Source organism: Ovis canadensis, chromosome 11 (assembly GCF_042477335.2).
Source record: "Ovis canadensis isolate MfBH-ARS-UI-01 breed Bighorn chromosome 11, ARS-UI_OviCan_v2, whole genome shotgun sequence".
NCBI classification, from domain to species: Eukaryota; Metazoa; Chordata; class Mammalia; order Artiodactyla; family Bovidae; genus Ovis; species Ovis canadensis.
The window spans coordinates 68,497,259-68,509,220 of NC_091255.1; the positions used below are offsets into that span (position 1 = coordinate 68,497,259).

Consider the following 11,962-nt stretch of genomic DNA (forward strand, 5'->3'; position numbering starts at 1 on the left):
CCGGGTTTATGTCCTCTCATTTGGGAACCTTTGGTTTCCATCTGAGATGCTACAGGAATCACACAGAGAGCCCAAAAATTTCTTGCACTGATTTGTTTTCAATTTTTAACTTTTTATTTAGAAATAATAAAATAAGACATAATATATAAAAATATGTACAATCCATGGTTTGTGCAGTACATTAGGAAGACTTCAGATACAAAAAGACAGGACACGGGAAGATAGTGACTCAGGATTGTCAAAGGCTGGAGTTGTTCAGTTCGCTGCCGCCCAGAGGTTGAAACCCAACATAACTAGAAAAGGGATTCGTAGGGAGAAAGCGACTATGCAACACTTGTTTTTTCTTTTTAAACAACCTTAACTTTATTAGATACAGAGTGAAAAAACATCCACTCTGCTTCTCAGAACAGGCTTTTTGCTTTTACTGTGTGGCTTATCATCAAATATGAATCGACATTTGTTTTTTTGCCAGGGTAACAAGATTCAGGGGACAAAATGCACTGAATAAACATCGAGGTTTGAGATGGGAGTTGACAGGGAAGAAAGGAAGGGAAGCGAGGAATAATGCACTGATAGAATTAAAAAAAAAAACAGGTAAAACAAACTAAACAGTCATCAGGAATTTGGAAATGACTTCAGAGTTATGGTGACATCCTTAAAATGTCTGATTCAAGTATAATCTTAGAGGGATAGAAAACTATTAATATTCCTTTCTCAATAATCAAAATAGAATTCACTTTGTCTACCTTTTATTTAAAAATAGGATAACCAGGAATCTAAACCTCCTCCCAAAAATATAATGCCCATCCAGTTACGGGCACAGATTCTTCAAAAGGGGATAATTCCTAGATAAATTCAGTGGGGGTTTGCTTGCAACAGAGAAGCAACAAGAATCTGGCAACAGACCCCAGATACTCAGTATGAGTTCTTCAGTCTGCATTCCCGAGACATGTGTGCGCTCAGCAAGGAGGCCCAGTCAATAAAGACTGAGCTTCTGAAGGTAAAATGCAGCAAAAAAAAAAAAAAAAAAAAAAAAACCCAAAACATTGTGCATTACTGTGTCTTGGCTCTTGACCAAAAAAAAAAAAAAAATGCCATTTAAAGCTTGTAACTGTTAAAATACTAATAACTAGAAAAAGTTTTCAAATGAACAGTCCATGCTGAAATAAATAACAGGAGAACATAGCAAGACAAACCTTATAAGGCTGGTAAATATTTGCTAAAACCATGCTAACCGGTAGCATATAGGTACTAGCTCTCAGAAATTGCTGCACTGAAATTATACTTTCTATGGCAATTTTCTTCCCTTTACAGACTTCTATTTACATTTGGCTTTAAATATGAAAATATCTGATAAACTTTATAAAATGTACACTTTAAAAACATAGCTTCTGCAAAATTTTCTTGAAAAAAAAAAAACAAACCTGTGCACCAGAATTTTTAATTTTTTTTCTCTTTTTCAGAAAGAACTTGCAAGAGTTCCCTCCCTCATTCTTGCCCCCCTCCACCCACCCCATTGCAAATATCTCAAGTCTTTAAGTGGCAGCACTGTGTGACGAGAGGGTGCCTTCGTCACCCCCACCCTCCACTGTGTCTTCATGTAATTTACAGATCACGGAATACTCTTTGGTTTGATTATTTTCCTTTGCAAAAATATCGGAATAGCAGCAGCTGAAACCCTCAACACCCTCTCCCTATCAACGGCAGACGGTGGCCATATACAGAAGACTATACATTCTGTGTCCGCTCCATCCCAATTCCGCTAACTCTCTAAACAACTTCCCCCATCGGCCTGTAAGTCTGGACTTCAAATATCATCCCCTCGCTTGATAGCTCTAACCTGGTTTCCATGCAAATAACTGCACAGGGTTCAAACCCACCGACTCGAAAGGCGGACAAGAGCAGAGACTGTCCTGTGACTGCAGGCACCCCATGCAGATATGGCTGGTCAGGAACCAGAGCCCATCCCAGTCACGGGCTGACAAAACACAGGATTCTGGAACAAGCTGTTTTTTAATGGCATACAGGGGTGTAATACCAAAAAGAGAGTTGATTTTGAGACTCCCATTGAAAAAGAAAAAAATCAGTGACCCCAAATTCACACATAAGGAATTTTAAACCAAAACAGAGTTCCATTATATTAAGCTAGAGTGGAAAACCAAACCAAACCAAATGTTCCTAGCGAGTCAGGCAGCCAGGCAGGAGAAGCTTCTGGGAAATGACGTGCCCCAGGTAACGGGCTCCAGGTCTCCACAGGCAAAAGGGATCCACTCGGATTCAAAGACGAGTGTGGATCCCCCGAGGGGGAAAGGACACTTCAGATCATTATCTCCTTTACTCTTGACGCCGTTAGGGTTGTTATGGCTCTTGATGACCCTAAAATACTGAGATACTTTCATTTCTGTTCTCTATCATTAAAAAAAAAGGCAATGTTCCCCTTCCTCCTAAACACTAAAGTTGACGAGCCACATCAAAACAGCTCTTCCACATCATGCTAATGTCTCACTGGAGCATTCACAACCCTCTCAGATGTTGGAGGACTCGGTCCAAACAGTCTGCTGGGAAGAACCAGCCCACGGGCCAGGCGTGGCATCTTTTAGAAAATGAACTCAAGCCAGAGATGCGCCCTCCGTCAGGGCAAGGAATTCAGCCCTAAGGTTTAAACCTACTGATCTTTCGAGTTGGATGGCTCAGCGTGGAGGATGCCAACTCATGTCAACCTAGGTCTTATCTTCTGGGATAAATTTTGGAATGTGCAAAACATGGAAAAATCCAGAAAAAAAAAAAATCTAAGGGGTCATCATCTCTCAAGGTTGCATTCGCCTGGCCAGCACCACCTCGAAGGAAAGGAAAATTGCTTATATCTTTCATATGTGTGTCTGTGTCTGTGTGTGTGTGAATTTTTCCTGTCTTCTTCCTAGGACGTGAAAGTTACATGAAAGAACAAAAATTAAAAGCACCACACTTTACTCAACTGTGTGTGTGATGTTCTATTTTCTCAATAAGGTGCAAAAGGAGAGGGTAGTTCAAGGTCTTGCTGAGGTTCAAAGTTCTTGTCTCTTGATTTCAAGGCAGCCGTGGGGCTTTCTTTCCCTTTTAGCGTAAGCTCCACTGTGCAAAAACGTGCATTATCTTTGGTATTTATTTTAGGTAGTCTAACTTAAAATTTGAGATAACCCATTAACATCTTGTAGGGGGGAAAAAAAAAAAAACACATTAACAAGAGCCCGGAGGCTACCATTTGGCTAGTGTTACATAATGCCCTTATGTAACCAGAGAGAGACAGACAGAGAGCACGAGGGAGAGAGAGAATCAATTCTAGCAAACAAATTACTGGCCTCAAAAAATCAGGCTCTCGTTTGGCAGCTAATAGCCAAATACTTGCCACTTTGAAGCGCATATCATGAGCTTTCAACAAAGTTCAACACTGACGTTTTAAATTACACACAAGGAAAAAAAAAAAAAAAACTACACTGCAACAATACGACGCGTGTTGGTGTAGTTAGCAGCTTTTCAAAAGTTAAGGCAGAGTCTTGCCTTTAAAACATTGAAAAATGTGATGCCATTTAAAAACATTCTTGTTCCCCAAAGAGAAGCATTCTGGAGAAGTCAGACACCCCACCAACCAAGGCTTGCCTGCAAGTTCAAGTTTGGTTCAAAACACAAAACACAAACACAAACACCCCATAACTTATTCTACAACGTGTTATGCGCCTTCGGGTCACGGGGAGGCCTGTTTAGTGCTTTAGGCTCATCTTTGCGCTTACAGTCTTTCTCTAAAACCACCGCGCTAGCCCCAGTCCCTTGGGGTCACTTGCCTCGAACCACCTGCCCCTGGTACCGACGTGTGTGTAACTGTTTTGGGCCTTTGACCAACAGACCGTGTTTCAGAGGAAGCACTCCCCAGGAGGACTCAGTCATATCTCCGACTCCCGTCGTAGCGGCCTGGGCTCTAGAGGTACGCTGGCCTGGTTGTGCAGGTCTATGTCCGGGGGCGTGTCCGTGCTTGTGCTCTCGGGGACCCCGTTTTCACTGTCGTCTTCCTCTTTGCTCGTGAGGGCGACCTCATTTTCATAGCAAAACGAGTTAGCGTTCGACAGGATGTATTTCTTCTCAGCTAAGTCCCTAGCGCTGCACAGGGGCGTGCTGGGGACTTCGTAGGTCTTGTGGAACCGGGAGTAGTCCACTTTGTAGTACTGCTTCTCCTCGAAGAGGACCGGCTCGTAGCGGTGACCCCAGAGGATCTCGTTGGCCAGGTACGAGCTCCGGCACTGCGTGGTCATGGCGGTGGCCTCCACCATCCCCTCGAGGATGACCACGATCTCAAAGTCTGCGTTGTCGATGTCCTGCTTGCTCAGATCGTACAGGGGACTGTCCTCATCGATCTCGTGGACGATGGTGATGGGAGACACCAGAAATATGCGGTCGATGCCGCTGTCAAAGCCCACGTTGATGTCTATCTGGTCCAGGGGGATGTACTCCCCCTCGGAGGTGATTCTGGACTTGAGGAGCTGCGCGCGCACGTGCGCTTCCACCAAGTGGCTCTTCCGGAGGTTGCCCACCCGCCACATGAGGCAGAGCTTGCCGTCCCTCATGGCGATCACAGCGTTGTGGCTGAAGACCAGCGTCTCGTTTCTCTTCTTGGGCTTGGCCATCTTGGCCATCACCGCGCCGATGATGAAGGCGTCGATGATGCAGCCCACGATGGACTGGAAGACCACCATGAAGACGGCCACGGGGCACTCGTCCGTGACGCAGCGGAAGCCGTAGCCGATGGTGGTCTGCGTCTCGATGGAGAAAAGGAAGGCGGCCGTGAAGCTGTTGACCTCGGACACGCAGGCTTTGCTCTCCTTGGACGCGTCCAGGTCCCCGTGGAGCAGCGCGATCAACCAAAACACGCAGCCGAAGAAGAGCCAGGACAGCACAAAAGCCAGGCAGAAGATGACCAGCATCCACCGCCAGCGGATGTCCACGCACGTGGTGAAGATGTCGGCCAGGTACCGCTGGCCCTTCTCGCCCACGTTGACAAACTGCACGTTGCAGTGACCGTCCTTCTTCACGAAGCGGCTCCGGCACTGCTGGCGGGTGTGGACTTTGCTCTTGCCGTTCCCGAACCCGTTGGCCACCGCCAGGGTGGCCAGCTTCATGCCGTCCTCCTCCGAAGAGACGATGCTGTAGCGGTTGGTGCGCACGCTGCCCATCGCTTCTGCTGCGGACGCCAGCGCTTCTGCTTTGGGAAACAGTCTGAGTTTTTGCAAAACCCTTTGGAGAAACAGGTTTGAATGTTCAGTGAGGACCCACACGCACAAAAAAAGAAGGAGGGATGGGGTATCCAGGGGCCTTGAGGTTCTGGCTACCAAGGTCTGTCTCTTGACATGCAGAGTCACCTTAGTAACTCAGCTGACATCCAGAGAACAGGTCCTGCAAAAAAAGAGAGAGAGAGAGATCTTCTATTACAAAAGAAGTTCATTAGGAAAGGGTTCTACTCTCTAATGCAACAGTTCCTAACCAGACACAGAGACAGATATACAGAAATGTCCTTTATGCTGAATTACTGGGGTTTTCATTTCTTGGTGTAGCCCTAAAAAAATAGAAAGAAAATATTTTCTTATATCACTTAAAAACATGAAGTTGCTAAACACAGAAGAGGTGGTTGTTCATGACTGCTTTTTTTCCCTAACTTTTAAAGTTTATATTGGCGTATAGCTGATTGACAGTGTTGATACTTTCAGGTGGACAGCAAAGCAACTCAGCCACGCTGATACATGTATCCATTCCCCGCCCAACTCCCCTGCCATCCAGGCTGCCACAGAATGTTGACCAGAGTCCCCTGTGCAGTACAGCAGATTTTTGTTGGTTGTCCATTTTAAATATAGCAGACGGAACATATTCATCCATCCCTAATTATCCCTTCCCCTCATCCAAAGTCTCAGATTCCTGTTTCCCTACTTTTGGCCAGATATCTAGAATATTCTACTTTACAGATCCACCTGTCTCCTCTTATGCTCTTCATTTGCCTTCTCTGCTTGCTAGGGTCCCTGGTGATTAAGAAGAAGAAAGACTTTTCTAACTCTCAGGTTTGCTATGAAGCTTTAAGAACTCGGACATGTCAGAGAGCATTTCACATAAATGCAGAATGTTCATATTCATCGAGCAGCAGGTGCATTGTGGAAGAACATGACAGCCCTCAATGGCGAGGCTGAAATCCAAAAGCATTGACTAGTTCATTTAAACAGACAAAACTGAGCAGACAGCCCTTCCAATCATCTGAAAGGGACGCGGGTTTCTGGAGACATTTTGGGCTTATTCCATCACATCACACGCTGACAGCAGCCACCAAAAGCAGCAGAAACTCCTGATAGCATCTCTGTTCCTGCAAGTGATTCTGACTTGAAGATGCAGGCTCACGCTGGGGGATACAGAGTGATCCTGTTGCTTAGCAATGAGAGACCTGAGATTCTCTGGAGATGGGACTGCCGTGTGTAATGACAGGCGAGGAAGTAAGCACCTTTGTGCTCAAGGATCAGGTCTTCAGTGGATTGAGATAAGGCTGGGAGTCCTCGTCTGTGTGCTTCCAAACACAGACAACTCTGCAGCAGTAAGTCACAGGGCCCCCTCAGCTCACTCACACTTGCAGCGGGTGCCTTCTGACCTCTGTTCCTGTAGAGAGGATGCTCACCTTTACTTAATCAGAACAAATAAACAGCAGTTTTCAGTTTTCCCCTCTCTGCTCATCTCCCGCCCCTGGCAACCCCGCCCCTGCGGTTAAAAATCATCTACCCACTTTTGACTTTCCATGTTTGGTCCAAAGGATATAATTTTTCCTGGATTTGCAAAAGGCTGGGAGAAAGTCTAGGGTGTTTTGGCAACAAAACACCAAATATAAATTGTAAAATGAACACAGCAGAGAAATGAAAAATAGGGATGCTTGACTTTCAAACCACCAAAGCTGTCTCCTGGATTAAAGGGGGACAGTGAACAGCAGATGGACAGGATCAGAGATTCGTCGACACCCTGATGACAAGGACACCACTTTTTCTTTCTCCCCCTAAACCGCACTCAGATGGAGCAGTTAACAGAACCACGTGCAACCAGACCAGCTGCAAAGACAGCAAATCACTGATCTGTTTTCATGCACCCCCTGAGTAAAAAGGCAAGGTGTATTGTCTTTGAAAATGACTTGTTGCAGTCTTTTCATTTCTGCCTCTTTATCCAAGTTATTATGCAAGAATGTGCCCCAACACATTTTTCCTGAGATTAGTCATCTGTGAAAATTGCAATGTGTGTTACATTTTGGCAGCTTTTGACACCTGAATGATGCCCGATTTGAAACTGCCTTTGAATTACTTTATAAAAAGAAGGGACTGTGTCTTCTTACCCTTCCACCTGCTTCAATGTTTTGTCTGCTTCCCATGAAGTTTGCACTTGGACAAAAGAAGCAAGACTCTGATTCCTCAGGGTTCTAGACGCTGGACACAGAAAGAATTTTTTTAAACAGAGATTTCAGCTCATTTGGCTCATATGAGACTGCCAAGCCCTTCGACACCACACAAATATAGACAATAATATGACACCAAATGCAGGTGCCTTTTCCAAGAAAGAGGGGGGTCAGGGAGGCCTCATTTAGATAGGCTTGTGTCCGTGAGTTCTGACTGACTTCAGGATATTATAAGCTGACACCAAGAAATTCCCTTTTCATGATTCAAAACAATCCTTCCATCTGAGTTACCATTAGGGACCAGGAGTAGACAGTCTCAAATCTCTTCTGACTTATTTCTGCTCTCTTTCCAGATTAAAGCATAACAGTCATATGAAATCTAAAGACTGAATTACAACTTTCTAAAAATCTTGACCCCAAGACATTCGTCTGAATTCCACGAAACACACACGACCAGCTTCCTACGAATGAATAGCTTTCCGCATTTAGAATCTTGAAGAGAGCCTATATTGAGCGACTATTATTGTCTTATTTCCATTGCTAATGACAGAATCTGTTCCATATGCGGAGCATCATTTAGAAATTTACCATTTCTGCCTGGAAAGGAGGGGGGAGAAGATTTTTCTGGCAAAATGGAAACTGTTGTCACCTCCAGCAGATGTGCTCCAAAACAGATTCATGTGTATATGTGCGCGCACATGATGTGTGTTCAGGCTTCGGTGGAGCTGATGGTACAGCAAAAGCTGAGACGCTGCCAAAGTCTGACAGGGGAACTGTCTTAATATTCCACTCTGAAGACTGTCTTTCCTATTAACCTGCCCACATGCCTGAATGGCTGTGGGCAAGCAGAAAACTTCCTTGCCTGCACTTCTCACACTGAAAATCACCAATTCATGAGCATCTGGGAAAACACTTTAATTAGGAATAGGGCTTTCGTGCAACTTCATTTTAGGGCCACATTCTAAGTAAGTTCTTGAAACTCATCTGATTAAGAACCGATGAAAACCCCCAGTGATTGCCCTCCTTGCGAGGCACAGCTCGGGAGAATTCACATGTGATTTGATGAACAATGTGCAAGTACCCCCATTTTCAGCCGGAATATGTAAGGGCCTGAAATAAACTTAACAGACACAAACAATCATTTTTACCCAGGGCATAACCAATGAGGAAGAAAGTATTTCTGGGAAATGGAGAGGCTACATGTGCTGCTCTTCATGTTAAGACTATTTATAGGCTGAGACCAAATTAAGCATAAGCAGTGGAAAAAAATAGTTCAGGGCTTCCATCTCAAGGTAGATGTTAAACGAGAGAGCTGGAGACAGAGATGAGGCCAAGGAGATAACATGGTGTAATGAATATATCCAGATCATTTTCCCCTTCACCGAGATATTCCCAGGATGGATCATCCAAGAACAGAGACATGCTAACCAGGAAGACCAAGTGAGAATAAGTGGGCCCCCTCTTATGATCGTGGTGTGGAGCAGATGAGAAAGTTTCCGAGTAAGGAGAGGAAACAGGGATGGTAAAAGGACTGAAGGAGAGGTCTGCTAATGAGTGTTTAGAGCAGCTATTCCCCAGCTGACGCCATATAGACCAGCCTGAGTGTGCTCTGGGCACACGGTTGCTACGAGAGCTCAAGGCTGGCAAAGCAACCTCTCAGAAGCTCAGTAAACAGAAGGAAGGGGGAGGGGCACTTGGAGAGGAGGGGTACCCACTCACCTATGGGAGCCCCACATCTTTCATACTCAACAATGCATATAGCATCACTTGGTATGCTCACTTGCTGAACTATATATCTCTATAGCAAACAAAAATAAACACTAAAAAAAAAAAAAAGCTTGAAACTGTCCTTCTGTCCAGGTAAAGACGGGGTCGGTCTTTTATGCTACTCAAAAAGTCATGCAAGGACTCGACCAGGATTGGGCAGCCGGAAAGTCTAAAGGAAGTAGCAGGAAGTAAAAGGAAGTATAAATAATGCGTGCTATTTTTTTTTAAGGTCAGTTTACAAGAGCTCAGAACAAATATTCCTATGGAGAGCAATAACATGAAAAGAAAGTGCCAGCAGGGGGGAGGGGGAGGGCGTGAAAGCAAAGTGACATGACCTTGACCCCAACTCTGACCCCTCCCACCATCCTTAAAGTCAGTCTCTTAATTCCTCAGCCTGGGGATTTTTCTGGATCATGAAATATAAAAATAAAACACTTGGAGCGGGCGTGAAAGTGAGCAGGAAAAAGCTAGCAAGCGTACAGGTAACACAGAGCAGGCATACAGCAGTCCTCAGTGGGAGAAAATCTGACAGGCTACCGATTACTAACGGAAGGAAAGCAAGTGGAACAAAGCAATAGGCATTCTTTGCATACCCAAAACACGCTTCCAAATCAGGCCTGATTTCCTAAAAGGTAAATTCTTGGTTAATAGAAACCCCAGGATTCACAGCCGCATCTTAGTTACCATCGTGCTGACAGAATCACCCAGACACAGACAATAAACTGCCCACTTCCTATCTCGGTTTTTTTTTTTCCCAACTGTCATGATGACTGTATGTTATGATGCAATCCTTTGCAGAATCAAGTCGTTTCGACCACCGTGCTTCCCTGAAACCTGACCGTCTTCAAATTTCGGTATTAACAGGATTATTCCAAAGAAGAGCAAGCTGCTTAGGGGAGGTGTGCAAGTTTCGCGATCTTAGGGCTCAGATCCAGCGCGAGCTCCCGTTCTCTTCCCCAGCAAAGCAACTTTGAGACAAGCTTGCTGGGTTTGGAACTCAAGCTACACTTGAAGCAGTGACAGAGGGGGTGGGGAGGAAAGTCGCCAAGGATCGAGACCGGCGCTGAGTCTCAAGGTTTGCCAAGGTTTGAGATCGGTTTTCTAGACGCATCCACTGCCCTTTTTTTTTTTTTTTTTTCCTCCTGAGAGATAGAATCGAACAGAGGCTCCCTCGCCCGGGTCTCCCAACTGAGTATCTCGCTACAGCTGGTGCACTGGAAGTTATGAGCACAAACAGATGCTGCAGGAAAATGTTTCTATTGCTCAACTGTTCCAAGCATGTCTCAGTATTTTTAGCTCCGAGGATGTTCTGGTGCGCACACAAACTCTATAGGCAGGCTCTGGGACTCCGGCGCGTGGGGGAGAACTAAAGGCCGCCTGACAGCTGGGCACCTCTGGGGCGGCCGGGCCGGGCCGGGTCGGGGACGGAAGCCCGAGTCCTCTCCCCGGGACCCACAGGCAAGGAGAGCAAAGCAGGGAAGAAAATACGCAGCAGCCCTTACCTGTTGCCGGCGCAGGAGCATGGGACATGGAGTGGAAGTGGGGGGTTACAGAGGCATGTGAGATCCAGGAGTTTGTACAAGCGAGGGAGGCAAAGCGAACCAGCAATTCCCAGGACCCAGCGGGCCGGCGCCGGGGCGGGCTGCGCGCGGGCTGGGTCTCCAGTGCGCTCTGCGCTTTCCTGGGCTCTTTTGAGGCGTCCGCGAGGCACCGGGCCGCCCGGCCCCGCCCCCGGCCGCGCCGGCCAATCGCCGCGCTCCCGGCCCCGCGGGGACCGCGCGGGGGGGAGGATGCTGCTCCCGCGGAGCCCGCGCGGCCGGCGCGAGAACCTGCCGCGGCTCCCGCCCCGCGCGCCCCCACGCCCGGCCGCCGGGGAGAAGGCGGCGGCCGCGCCCGGCCGGGCCCGCAGCAGGTGGGGCGCCCGCGGCCCGGCTCCGGCGGCGGCCTAATTGCAGCCCCGCCTGCGGGCCGAGCTTCCCACCCCGGGGCCGGCCCCTCGCTGGCCGCTTCCTGTCCTCGGCGGCGGCGGCGGGGCCGGGCGCGCGCCCCCAGGGGCTCGCGGAGGGTCGGGGTCCCGGCCGCCCGGCGGCCGCGTGGGAAGCTTGCCCGTCAGCCGGGGGCGCGTCTTCCTCTCCCCTTCCCTCCCACCCGGGGCAGCCTCCCCCCCACCCCGCCCCGCGGTCCTTCCCGCCCCCCGAATCCCGGGCTGAACCAGCCGGGCGAGGAGGAGCCGCCGATGCAACGCGGAAAGGGACCGCGCGCGGCGCGCAGAGCCCGGCCGGGGGCCGACGAGCGCAGGGCTGCCCGGCCCTTCCCTCTCCCGACTGGGGGCGAGTTACTCACAGAGAGCCGGGGCTGCTCGGGAGCGCGAACGGCCCGTTCCCTGCCGCGGGGTCCGCCCTCGATCCCGGGCTCCACCGGCGCGCCGGGCACGCTCTGCTGATCTAGACCCAGAGCAGTTCGACTCCTGAATTCTCCGCAGGAGCAACTCCTACGGGCGCTCAGCGCTGCCACGCGCCGGCGCCTCCCAGCCCTCCCGCCCCGCAACCGGGCGAGGGCTTGCAGACCCTTTCACAAGCGCTGTCAACCGCAGTGTGAGCCGGGCGTGGACCCTGGAACATTGTGTGTGTGTGTGTGCGTGTGTGTGTGTGTGTACACTGCGGAGCCGCGCACGCCTGAGCATTTTGGTGTCATCGCGAAGCTTTGCTCTTAAAGAATACTCAAGAATCCTCCTTACACCAAGTTTGCCATCCCTGT

The 11,962-nt window shown here is 48.5% G+C and overlaps 1 protein-coding gene across 2 annotated transcripts; it reads right to left on the bottom strand.

Annotated features, from left to right (window-relative positions):
- Nucleotides 1-91: 91 nt before the first annotated feature.
- KCNJ2 (potassium inwardly rectifying channel subfamily J member 2) lies at nucleotides 92-10,888 on the bottom strand. 2 transcript variants are annotated; one of them, XM_069542228.1, is made up of 3 exons: nucleotides 10,708-10,888; nucleotides 6,509-6,660; nucleotides 92-5,421 (listed from the first exon to the last, which is right to left on the bottom strand). In XM_069542228.1, the coding sequence occupies exon 3, from the start codon at nucleotides 5,199-5,201 to the stop codon at nucleotides 3,918-3,920; it is 1,284 nt and encodes a 427-aa protein (XP_069398329.1). In that variant the 5' UTR covers nucleotides 5,202-5,421; nucleotides 6,509-6,660; nucleotides 10,708-10,888; the 3' UTR covers nucleotides 92-3,917. The 2 variants fall into 2 exon arrangements, with proteins under 2 accessions (XP_069398329.1, XP_069398327.1); XM_069542226.1 differs by lacking the exon at nucleotides 6,509-6,660.
- Between the last annotated feature and the right edge of the window lie 1,074 nt (nucleotides 10,889-11,962).

What these genes read in the sequence shown, in the direction of transcription:
- KCNJ2 (XM_069542226.1), bottom strand. Translation starts at nt 5,201, where the DNA reads ATGGGCAGCGTGCGCACCAACCGCTACAGCATCGTCTCTTCGGAGGAG.